Source organism: Telmatherina bonti (genome assembly GCF_933228915.1).
Source record: "Telmatherina bonti genome assembly, chromosome: 12".
Classification (NCBI taxonomy): Eukaryota; Metazoa; Chordata; class Actinopteri; order Atheriniformes; family Telmatherinidae; genus Telmatherina; species Telmatherina bonti.
Genome location: NC_136610.1, coordinates 10,234,226 through 10,246,553, shown reverse-complemented (window position 1 = coordinate 10,246,553; position 12,328 = coordinate 10,234,226). Strand labels below are relative to the sequence as shown.

The 12,328-nt window shown below is 41.3% G+C and overlaps 1 protein-coding gene across 1 annotated transcript in view; it reads left to right on the top strand.

The window, feature by feature from the left end:
* Positions 1–4,943, top strand: part of pcdh12 (protocadherin 12) — a 26,495-nt gene extending 21,552 nt beyond the window's left edge. The window contains exons 4-5 of the mRNA XM_079250619.1: positions 2,657–2,824; positions 2,954–4,943. Of these exons, the coding sequence (XP_079106745.1) occupies positions 2,657–2,824; positions 2,954–3,210 (425 nt within the window). The 3' untranslated portion in view covers positions 3,211–4,943. The remainder of the gene's footprint in view (positions 1–2,656; positions 2,825–2,953) is intronic.
* Positions 4,944–12,328: the final 7,385 nt, after the last annotated feature.

Sequence of the window (12,328 nt, the reverse complement as noted above, 5' to 3'; positions counted from 1 at the left end):
TGTGTTTGTAGTAAGGATGCTGCTAGAACAAAGGGAGGAAAGGGGGCGGATAAAGGGGAAGGGGTTAACTTCGGGGGCGGTCTGTGGCACATGTGTGTGTGATGGTACGTTAATTCCCCCATCTGGTTGTGGTTAGATGAAGGAGACCACAGCTCTTGAGCAGGCTGAGCCCTCTCTAAGCTGAAGGTCACGATCTGATGGCTGGGGTGATGGCGTGTTTGAAAATATATCCCTAATATTGCGATGGTTGGATATTTCCTTTCAGAGAAACATTATCCGAAAAGTTCAAAAGGATTTGCTAAATCCAGCGAGAAAAAAAAAAAAAAAAAAAAAGTCTTGTCATGTTTTATGCCCAGCGGATCATATCTGAAGACTGGTGCTCTTTGCTTTGTCTGGCTGTACATGATCTTTTGCATATTTTAACCTTCATAGAAGCAGAATTTAAGACATCCTGATAAAAGATGATTGTCCATTAAGATAATTAATCCAAACTCAAGCTGGTCATGAATCTATAATTAAGATTAAATTGTTCACATGTGACGAAGTCTTTAGTCTTCTATAAGCAGACTGCATGCAGCCTCTGACTGAGACTGATGGACTGTTGTTAATGTGGGAGAAACAAAAACTTCTTGCATCCTAAGTCTTTGGATTCATGTCAGCTGAAAGGACACAAAGATAAAGCTGTAGCACCTGGTCTGACATGCTAACATGAGTCCATTGTGTCAGATGCTCATCTTCCTCAAACAATCCTGCAGAAACCTGGACTGGTTCCAGCTTCATGCTGTGAACATCTTTTGTGTTTTTCAGTTAAATTAGACCATGTGAAGCATAAATAGCTTTGAAGGGAAATCAAGCTGTCAGAGCAGCAAGCCACCAGGAAGAGCAAGACATAAACAGGATGCAGTGAAAACAAATAGAAAAAATAAAAAATAAATAAATCAGACATTCAAAGAAAAGGATTTTTGTTTAATACTGTTTAATCTCTGCATGTTTCCAAATAGATAAATAAGTCTAATAATCTGTATAATCACTTCAGCTCTGTTGTGTCTTCCACACCTACTGTTTACACCTCCGTTGGTTTATTCTGACACCGCGGACGTGATGTTTGATGTGTTCCAAGGTGCGCAGGACGACCCGGACGGCAGGAAAAGCCTGTTAACAGCAGGCAGATAAAAACGTCTGTTTCCTTCCTTTCCTGCCTCGTTCTCATCCTGCAGTCACGCAGAAACATTATCGTCTCACCTCTAGTCTGAACCCCACCTTCAGAAAAGTCAAACTGTGCTAAAACTGTAGAATTATACTTTCAGACAAATATACTCAGAAAGGAGGAAAATACTTTTAAAACGGCGGAAACAAACTTCCATTTTAACATCCCAATCATCAATGTCTCTGTTCATGGATGAGCTCCATGTCTGAAGTCCTGCTGGTGCCCCATAGAGCCTTCAAATATCCAAATTGACTGATTGGTGACCATCTGTGTTCACATGACATGAAATTCCGCTCATTACACAAAGAACTGGTCCACCTAGCTCATTGTCCACCACAATGTGTTTTAAATGTGTTGTTTGCTGTAAAAAGGGTCATGTTTGTGTTGTTTTTGGCTTTTCCAACAGTTCAAACCATGAACTCATAAAGGTTATTTTTATGATTCGTTGGGAAGTCATATAAAAGGAAGAGGTTCCCAAGTGTTTTATGAAAAGATTTTGTGAAATACGGCTTGGAAACATTTTGTTGGTTGATGGTGTGAAACAGAAGATGGTTCCATATATCGGGAAACTGAGGTGATGTTGCCCTGCGATGGACTGGTGAGCTGTCCAGGGTGTACCCTGCCTTTCGCCCAAAGACTGCTGGGATAGGCTCCCCATGACCCCTCATTGGATTAAGCAGTTAGGATAATGAATGAATGAATGAAATGATGTTTTTTATTCCCAAAACTTAAATCTTTTCTAAATAAGGATCTGTTTCATCAGTTGTGTGAGATTGGATCCACTTTCTACCGCTGTCAGAAATGTTATGTTTTGGTGAAAACGTGTCTTGCTCTGACTAAGATTAAATTATGCGAATGCTCGGTAAGGAATCATGGACACCGGAAGTTTCTAGAGGATTCTTTATAGTATGGGTGGAAATGAGCTGCTTGGCAGAGGTCTGCAGTGCTTTTCTAGTTGAAACTATGCTGGCGATGCCTCACATTTTCATGCATATTAGTCCATTTTGGTTCGAAAAGTAACGTGACTGCACACAAGCAGCTGTTAAGGTTTCTCCAGTTTGTTAACTGGCCTACAGGAAAGAAAGAGTGCCACTGCTTTGAAGCAAACTCATGTGTTCTTTTGACTGATAAGAGTTCACTATATTATCCTTGTGCCCTGTGATGGACTGGCGACCCGTCCAGGGTGTACTCTGCCTCTCACCCAGTGATTAATGGGATAGGCTTCAGCTTTTCTGCAACTATTAATTGGAGCAAACTGTTAAAAAAATATGGATAGATGGATGTTTTCCTTAACAGTAACATGTATTTCCATATGGATCACCAGAAGACTGAAACATTTTCACATTACAACATAATTGTATGGAAAAAGTGGGGAAAAAAATTAAAGTTTAAATCTGAAAATGTTGTTCAGGAGATTTCTTCTGCTCATATGTTTCTTTCTGTTTGTAGATGATGTTTTCTCAGAGGTCAGCGACCCCGCGTGGATGGCCAGACTCTCCCTCCCCCTCACAGCTGATTACCACGACAACGTTTTTGTCCCCAACGGCCCTACATCCCCTGAAAGTGAGCTTCTTCCTCGGCCCGGCCTGGACTCCTCCTCCTCCTTCTCCACATTTGGTAAAATATAACTAAAACTCCCACACTATAAATCTTCTTTGTCTTCCCTGCTGCTGTCAGGAGAAATTTGGCGACAAGTTTGCAAAAATCTGTGTATCACAGTCACTAAATAAAGCCTTTCCTTTTCAGGTAAAACTCCAGAGAAAGATGCTACGCTGGGCGGAGCTCTGCTCTCTGAGGTCAGCACGCTGTTTGAGATGTTGATGACGCAGAAGGCTGATGCCCACCCAGGCCCCCGAGCCGACGTCCTGTATCGGCTGTCAGCAGCCTACCGCCGCTCTCTGGGCCTGGACACCAACGCCACCACGGCTGCTGCAGGAAACACACCAAAGAACTCTGCTGAGAAGAGACCAAACCCTGCATTGCCATCACAGCTGCACCAATAAAGCATGAAGTATGTTCACTGAACTTTGGAAAAGGCCTAGAGTCAGTGCCAGGATGTTGGACTTGTGATGTCCCTGGAGTCAGGAAGGATGTGACACTTTGAACAGTTCTGTACGGGGAACAAGGCTGAAACTCTGCTGATGCTTTCAGAAGCTGCACAGCCAAAAGCAACACAGTTTGCAGTAATGAAGAGTAACATTCAGGACTGGTTTTTTTTTTATTTTATTTTTTTTAGTAGGATTAAGACTTTTCATGCAAGCTGTAGTTTTCCAGACACACTCAGACGGGTAGATGTCGCCACGCTCCATTTAGCTGGTTGCAGAACATGATTTATGCCACTAGATGTCGCTACATCTCAAATGCTGGACCTTCCAGATGCTGAAATGTGCTGCAGGGAACTATAAACCCTCCAGATGTAAAGGGTAAAACATACTCTGTGAGATGTAAGAACTTTGAACTTGTTCTCAAGGCCGCAAACACCAACAAGTTTGTTTTGGAGTATTAATGTGCAAAGAGCAAATTACCCATTTTTTCATATTTAAGGTGAAACTGTCCGTGACAGGGTGTGTTGTGTATGCGTTGGTGGTGGAGGTGTATGCGTCTTTAATTGCAACATGTGTCATAAACTTTTATACCTTCTCACCACCTCCATCAGCTGTTAATCTGTTCAACCTCATGTCTGTGTTGTGTCCAACCAATCATAGTCCTCAGAGCCCAACGAGAACAAAAGATCTGCTCAGCTGATGTGTTGAGCAGCAGGACGTCCCTGAACACGTCCACAAGAATAAAATGTCATTTTGTTCCAGTGGCCTCGAGAACCAGAAAAAAGGTCTCACTTCTTACAGAGTTTGTAACAGGCTTAACTCAACAACTCTGTAGCCCAAAACCTGCTGGAGACTTTTTTGTTACTAATTAAAGGAAGCGGTGAAAACAGAAAGTAATCCAACAAAGATGGAGCTTTAATGTCAAGTTAAATGACCGAAATTAAGTTAAAAAAATTGAGCATTTCCTCAAATTCTTCATATCCCATCCATGATCTGACTGTTAACCTCAAAATTTAGCAAACTGATTTCAGGAAATATGCAGGTTGAGAACTTTACATTAAACATTATAATAAACTCAGAGAAGTTGGTGTATCCTAAGTTTAGCTTGCTTTTGACTCTGGGGCCGCTCCCAGTTGTCGCCGACTGCCAGGATGTGAAACAGAAGACACAATGCAAGGAAAGATCACTCAGGAAATAAAGAACCTTTTTTCTGCTGAAAACACTCAAAAAACAAGAAATAAAAACAACAGAGACAAGATGATGAGGTGGACAGTGTGAAAGTATCACCATTTAGCTGATTTTCCAGCTGAAATGTGACATTTTTCTTTATGTAACTGATGGAAGATATCACTGAATCAGAAATATGAGAAAAGATGGATCCAGTTAAAGAAGAAAAGTTTCATGTGTAACAGGAATGTAAAAGGACAGCGGAAGTAGGAACGGACGTATGTGTCTGCAGGCTGATAAACAGGAAGTAAATCAGCAGCAGGGGGAACCAGAAAGTAAGAAAGCTCTGAAACTGTTGCAGCATGTTGGACAAAAAGCAGGAAGAGCAGGTGACCAGAAGGAAATCTTTCTTTGTCTGCTTGTTTTTCTCCTCAGGACTGAAAACAAGCTGAACAAGGGAGGAAAGAGGTGTTTTCTCAGTGTGAACTGCTCTCTGGATGTAAAGCAGCAACAACTCTGCTGCTATTGGTTTCATCTTCCTCCAGTTGTTCCACTTCAGCTGTTCTCCGTTTCACCAGCAGCACTTTGTATATAAGTTGTTTTGTAAAATCTTTTGTAAGTCGCGTAACTTTTTCAATAAAATGCAACATGTTTAAACATATTTATTTAAGTGTTTTTATTCAGTGTCTGTGATTCTACTGTTTATTTGTTTTGTGGAATTCCCCTTTGAGATGTACCATCTCGTTTTCGAGGGTGTCCAAAAACATAAAACATGTAACGATACATTATAACCAATAATTAACAGATTAAACGCAAAACAATGTTTAAGATACAAACAAAACAAGCCAAAACCTGCTCACAACTTCTCCTGCCAATGTACAGATGTAAAACATAGAAATTACACAACTAGGGATGTCAGAATCAGTAATTATTGATCATGTCACAGAATTATGTAAAAAGGCAATAATGTAAAAAGCACTGTTAGAATAAATCTTGTTTACTCATTATTATTATTATTATTGTTATTATTTCTGTTTCTTCTTTTTTCCTTTTTCTCCTTTTACTTATTTAACTAATTTATTTTTTTTCTATACAGCTGCTGCTTTTAGGCTGAATGTTATGGGTCAGTTTAGGGTGACATTGGTTAAAGATCTGGATGAACTTGAAGATAACCCTTTCCAGTTTCAGTGTGTGTGTATGGGTGGGGTGTGTGTGTGTGTTTAACTGTGTGTTCATGCTCACTTTTAGGCTTTCCTTTGAATAGAGCGCCCTCTGGAGTTTGATATGAAAACTTACACCAGCTAAAACTTCAAATCTGGTCCAGTCTGGTTTAAACTAAGAATACACTTGTTAGCTTAGCTGTGAGAAATGGCTTCGTGAAGACCTTTTCAGCCATCCCTCGTTTCCTTGTGTTTTTACATGAAAACAAGAAAAATGTGCAGAATATACTGAAACATGTGCAAACATACAGAAATACTGTATATGGAGCAACAACAGAAGTTAAACAATTGTAATGTGCTTCAAAGTATATATATAGTCTGAACTGCTTTGTTTTTCAACATGTTATTTCTCTAATAAGTCATCAGAATAGTTCCCAGTTTCTGAAAGACAAACTACCGAATTTTTGCTATTTTCCCCATCATGCGCCACCTATTGACGGCTAATCCATCTTGCATCCTTCCTGACCTGTTAGCTCTCTCCAGCCAGCAAAAAACGATCTTATGATGACTCTTGTTTTGAACCTTTCTCTCTTATTATCCTTCTTTGCCAAATCAGAGACGTTGCATGTTCAAAACAGCCAGTGTGTTTCCTAGCATGAAGCAGAACTTTGCTGCAACGTCACGCAGAGTACTGGATGTAAAAGTCGTGTCGCTTCTCGGCCCGAGGACGCCGCTGGGCCACAGTGGTTTCTCAAAAACATATGATAGATGTCACTGTGTCATGGAACAAGTCTGGAGATGCAGAGTTTTTGGTCCAAAAGTTACGTAATGCGTCTTTAAAGGTCTTTCCAAACCTCCTGTTTGGATGTTGACAGCCTTCTGTCATGTCTACATGTGTCCCACAGAGCTGAGGTCCAGGCTCTGGAAAGGGTCCATCCCTCCATCAGACACTGTTGTCACTGATTTTCAGTCCACTTCTTGTGTCATGTGACACACCTCAGCCTTTTCTCCCCATTTTCCTTCCTGAAGAGCAGCTTCCTGACAGCCACCCATCCATGGAGGCCATTTCTGATGAGGCTTCGGTCAACATGGATCAGCTGGAGGTCAAGATGCATCTCTCAGGTCCTGGTTCAAGTCTTAGCTGGATTTGTTCCTATTTCCAAGAATATCTCTTTCACATTCTGTTAATCCGCCCTAGTTATTTCACTAAGTCATGACACGCCTGTTTTTGTCCACCACTTGTCCAGTTTCCTCAGCTGTTTTAAGATATGCCAAGTTTTTGTAATGAGTTACCCTGAGGATCCGTAATTCAGCCACACACAGGGAGTTCTGGACAAATGACCAGTTTATTGGTGGAGGAGTATGAACAGAAGATCAGTCCGGGGGAATGGTCTGCAGAAGAAACCAGGCAACAGCTGGGAGGTAAACAGGATGGCAAAATACTTGTCCAGGCAACGACAAGGCTCAGAGATCCAAAGACAGGCAGGGTCGGTAACCAGAAGATCCGAAAAGTTGCGGTGTCCGTCGAGGGCAAGGCAAGGAGGGTAATCCAGGGGCATAAAGCAGAAGGTCGGCAACTGAGGATCAATCCGTAGAACGCTGGAACAAAACTAGACATAGGTCTGATTATTATCTGGCAGAAAAGGAGGGATTGGAGGGAGCTTAAGTAGGCAGTGAGAGAAAAGGAAACCAGGTGAACTGAATGAGGTAGCAGAGGCAATTAGGAAGCCAGCAGGTGGATCGAGTTACCAATGATGAGCGCCAGGAGATCAGGGTGGCAAAAACATGACAGTTTTTAGCTAACAGCTCTTCAGGAATCGCCTCATTGCTTCACAAATCTTCTGTTATAAATGTCAAACTGCTTTTTAGAGATGCAGAGAAATAAATGGAACAAATGATGTGTCTTTGGGACACGCTGCTGGCAACAGCAGCCTGGGACCACGGGGCTGCAGATGGAAATTAGCCGGTGCCTAAACCTGGGACATCTTTCTCTTTGAGAATATTGTATTTTTGTGCAGAGTCCATGACAAATAAAAAAATAAGAATTTAAAAGAAAAAAACAAGTCAGCTAAAGATCCTATACTGGCTTGCTAAGTACTATCAATCAAACCTTAATGTTTCATTTAGCTGCCTGTAGCTGCAGCTACATGTAAGCTAAATATTGGATATTTTACTTTTTTCAGATCATATTCTGTAAACTCTAGAAGTGGTTGTCTGTGAAAATCCAACTCAATTAATAGCTTCTGAAATAAAACATACAATCATGCCTTGTTTAAAGTTACTTAAAGTGGAACTATTATGTGGATTTCATGCTAATTTAGTACCGCACCTGCTTTTGCCGTCATTGTAACGTCTCATAAACAGAAGGATTAGGCTCATATGAACTCAATAAATAAACAAAATACAATGTCAACACACAGCATACAGCCCTACATGTTGGAACCTGAATCAGACCCTGAAAACAAAGTGGAAAACAGCAACCCACAGCAACGAATGCAGCAGGATGTCTCTCTTTGGTAAACTCACCAGCCATCGTTGGAAATAACTTTATCCCACGTTTTCCACCCGCCTGATGTTTTTGTACATGCCCTTGTTAACCAGTAGAAGGTAACCAATCACCGAACCTTATCTCCCGGGACGTCACAAGGATTTCCAAGTAGAAAAAACTCTCTAAAATGACGCGTTTTTCGTCGCCATGGAAACCGAACGGAGAGAGTGCTGGAACTCAAACTCAAACTCAAACATGCGTTTAGGTGATAAAAAACGGTGCCGTTCACATGTCTGATGAGGATTCAACATTGTAACACTGTAGAAAGCTCAGAAAACTCAAATACCATAATAGCACCCCTTTAAATCCCTTTTCTCCCTTATTCTGGTGCTCAGCTCAGCAAGTCTACATCACAGGTGTCAGACTCCAGTCCTCGAGGGCTGGTTTCCTGCAGGTTTTTGTTGTCTCCATGCTCCAACACACCTGACTCAAATTAATACACAGGTTAACAAGAAGCTGCTGGATCCATTTGATTTGAATCAGGTGTGTTGGTGGAGGGAAACAACAAAAACCAGCTGGATACTGGTCCTCAAGGACTGGACTTTGACACCCCTGTGCACTGAGCTGCTGCCATGTGATTGGCTGATTAGTTATTTGCGTTAACAAGGAATGCAGGTGTATCTAATAGTGCCCAGTGAGAGTAAAATTAGGTTGTTATGATCTGGATAAATAAATAATCTATTATTATTGTTTATGAAACATTTATTTTTGTGATGTACAGATTATTACAACAATATTGTCTTCTCCTTGACTGCTCATACATTTTTCCCACCACGAGTTCATTTCGTATTCCGCGGAGCAGGCGATCAATGACGGCATAATGTTGTTAAGTTTGTGGAGAGTGTTTGTAGGAGTTTGTTTCCTTCCATATGCAGTTCAACTGAGGCCTGAGCGTGTTCACAGGGATCTCAGCCCGTTGGGAAAATATTCATTTAAAAGACAAACTGGTTCATTTTGAATTTACGGGGCAACAAAAAGAGCAAAACAAACAGTTTTTCTGCACTGCAGCTATAGCGTAGAAGCAGGTAGTGGCAGCAGCGGCCCTGTGGCAAGAAATACATTTGGAAGCTGCTAATGCACTCTCTGCTGTTTAATGTGCCTCCAGTGATTTACTGAATGCAAGAAATAAAACCAAACAAAGAAGAAAAATCCAATAAAAACTCAATTAAAAACAACGCTTGTATTTAATTTGTAAACTGCAACGAGACAAGCTGAGAAGAAGTCATTCCAGGCAGAAATGTGAACATGTTTCAGCTGCAGAGAGAATCCCAGGGGAAGGATGGGTAGATGGCCCTGCAGCAGAATTACAACAAAAACAATGCTAGCCGTGTTGAAATCTGAAAACACACAATAAATAAAGGTAGATGCTGAAACCATGTTGGGACAACAAGTGTTTAATTTTGCTTTGAGATGACAGAGGCGCTAAGGAACAGCTTAAAGCTGCAGTAATGAGCTGTTTGAAGAGGAAAATGAGGGGAAAAGAGAAAAATGGCTTTAATTTACACACTGATGGAAGTTTTCTGATTGTTTAGCAGAGTTATTACTGTTACAGTGGCTCTTATGGTACAAATCATGATGGAAACCAGTTATTTTAGAGCTAAGAATAATGATATTATATTTAAAATCTATATTTAACAACAGATGTTTTTTTTTTCCCTGTTTTTCACTGCATGTTTCATCCAGTTTCCAACTCTTGTTTATGTAGAGGATTCATGTCATGTGCTCATAAAGTGATGGACATGGTCAGCACCATTACGGTTGTGGTGGTCAAACCATGTCATGTTGGTACTATAAGGGACCCAGTGTGGGCCTGGAAAACTTGAGCATTTTCCATTACAGCAGTCTGATCCATTGATACGAGACAGGATGGATCCATGTTTAATGAAGTCTTTACCAAATGTCTACGTGACTGAATATCTAGAGTTGCTGCAATGTGATTGGCTGGTTAAATATTTGCATTAACAAGCAATTGAACATGGGACCTAAAAGGGTGCCTCCTCCTTGCTCCCTGAAAAAAAAAACTGATTTACCGCCAGTTGTCTTCTCTCGGTCTAAAGAGTCTCAGATCACAAGAAAGGTTCGACCAGGTTTTATCAGAGTATGAAATTCAGTTGTGTCGACATGTCCTCATATCATTCCTCCTCTCGATATTCTCACCGGATTGCTGCTAGATGAAGTCAAAGACTTAATATTCAACTTCTGAGTGGCCACAAACGCACTGCACCCGCTAACCACCTCATCCAGATTTATGAGCCTTCACTGCAGTCTGCAAATGAACCACAACGTCTGAGGCTGGAAATCTCAATCCAATTCTCCTCTGTCAGCACAATCAGCTGAAAGAGCACCTTCTTACCTTAAATGCTGTTTAATATCCCATGTTGTTGCCGCAATGTGAAAGTTTTAGTTTCTTCTAATCAGTTTATTGTGGAACAACACCATCTCTTGCTTATTTATTTGCATATTAAGGTTTTTTTCTGTTTCATTTTAGGTTATTTAATGCACTAAGGGGCGCTAGTTACAGTAAATTCGAACAGGGTGTTGTTCTCTGACATTACACAGCGTGAAATGCAATGCTAACCAACACTAAACTAATCATCAATTATACATGATGCTACTTTTTTATGTAATAACTCCATCTTTATGAGAACGGAGACTGCAGAGAGCCGTCCATGGCGGTAAACTTCATCTCCACAGCACAGCAGCTTTGTCCTGCAGATGATCTGGAGCTATCAGAGTCCTGATCGTGATCATGAGCTAACAGAGACAAGTCAGATACAGATCAGAGCTGCATATGACCTGCCATAAGAGTGTAAGCAGGGGAGCCGTGTGAAAGCCTGGCACAGAACTGCAGCCATCTCCATCTACAGAACATTTACTTCCCCACTTGCACGTTGCTTTGTGATGGCAAACCTTGAGGCGCCTCTATCAGGTGGAATGTGGCCGCTGAAAGCTGAGGGACACATCTCACAGCTTTCAAGCTGCATGTGAACAAAAGCTGACTGAAGAAATGTAAAGTAACAAAAAAAAAAAAAAGCAGGAATAAGACATACAGAGGTTTTTAATGCTCGAGGTGAAGCTGATATAAATGCAACAAGTTCTCGACCTGGTCCCACACACATGCAGCGTGTGCAGCTAGTGGGCGGATTCACATCGTAATAAAGCACAAATACAGCAGCTTGTCTTTAAACACTCATTACTCGTTTTATGTAAACATCACCACACACACAAACACACTTTGCATTTTCTAGCTGGTTATGACTGCTTGTCAGTTTTTGGCCTCCAGGCTTGCCGTAGGCAGCTTCTTTTGTTGTTGTGACTTCAGACGTGTCCCTCAACATCTCGTGCAACTCAGACAGCAGCTAGCGATTGTTTTGGACAAAACCTGCACCGAGTGACGGGCCAACACAGAAGGGATGAAAAGACTGGTTTTTATTTCGTTTTGGGAATATTTCCTCCACTCTGGGTGTAATTCAGCCCATAAGCTGCAGTAAAGAATATTTATTGTATTTTTTGCTTGTTTATCTCTGGGACAACATGACTAATGCAAACACCCCCAGCTTTTATCTATCTTTATCTACTGAAGAAGCAAAAGCCGCAGAAAAACTGCCCTCTTTTCACTGCTCTCTGATGTTAAAGATTTCCTCTTATCATGTTTGCTTGAGTATTTCATCCTTTTTCTAAACAGGAAATAAAAATGCACATGTACATTAGACAGTTTGCCTTTAAAAGCAGTTCCCTAATGGTGCATCAGAACAAATATATCAGATTTTTATCACAACTTCATTCTGAAAATGTCATTTTAGTGCACTTAAGGGCACTGGGAAAAGCAGGAACTGCTCCACTGCAGCTATAGTCAACGTAATAACATGAGTAATAAAACAACATGCGGCTCCAGTGATGCATAGAGAGAAATGGTTCATTAGTGACCACAGTTCACCAGAAGTTAATACTTAATGAACTGTTCTGGCTGGATTTGACAGGCTGCACGTCATGTAGAGTTTATTTTTTGCTTTGTTTTGTTTGTTTGTGAGACATAAAAGCTGTGTGGATTGCAGCTGTGAGGTCTGAGCGACGCTGCAGCTGCAGAAAAACACTGGAGGGCAGCAGCCGCCTGCGAATGAACGGCTCAAACCTGAGAGCGACATCAGCCAGGTAAAGCGTCTCGCCCTCCGCTACTTCTTCCTCCGTTTCCTTCAGGTGT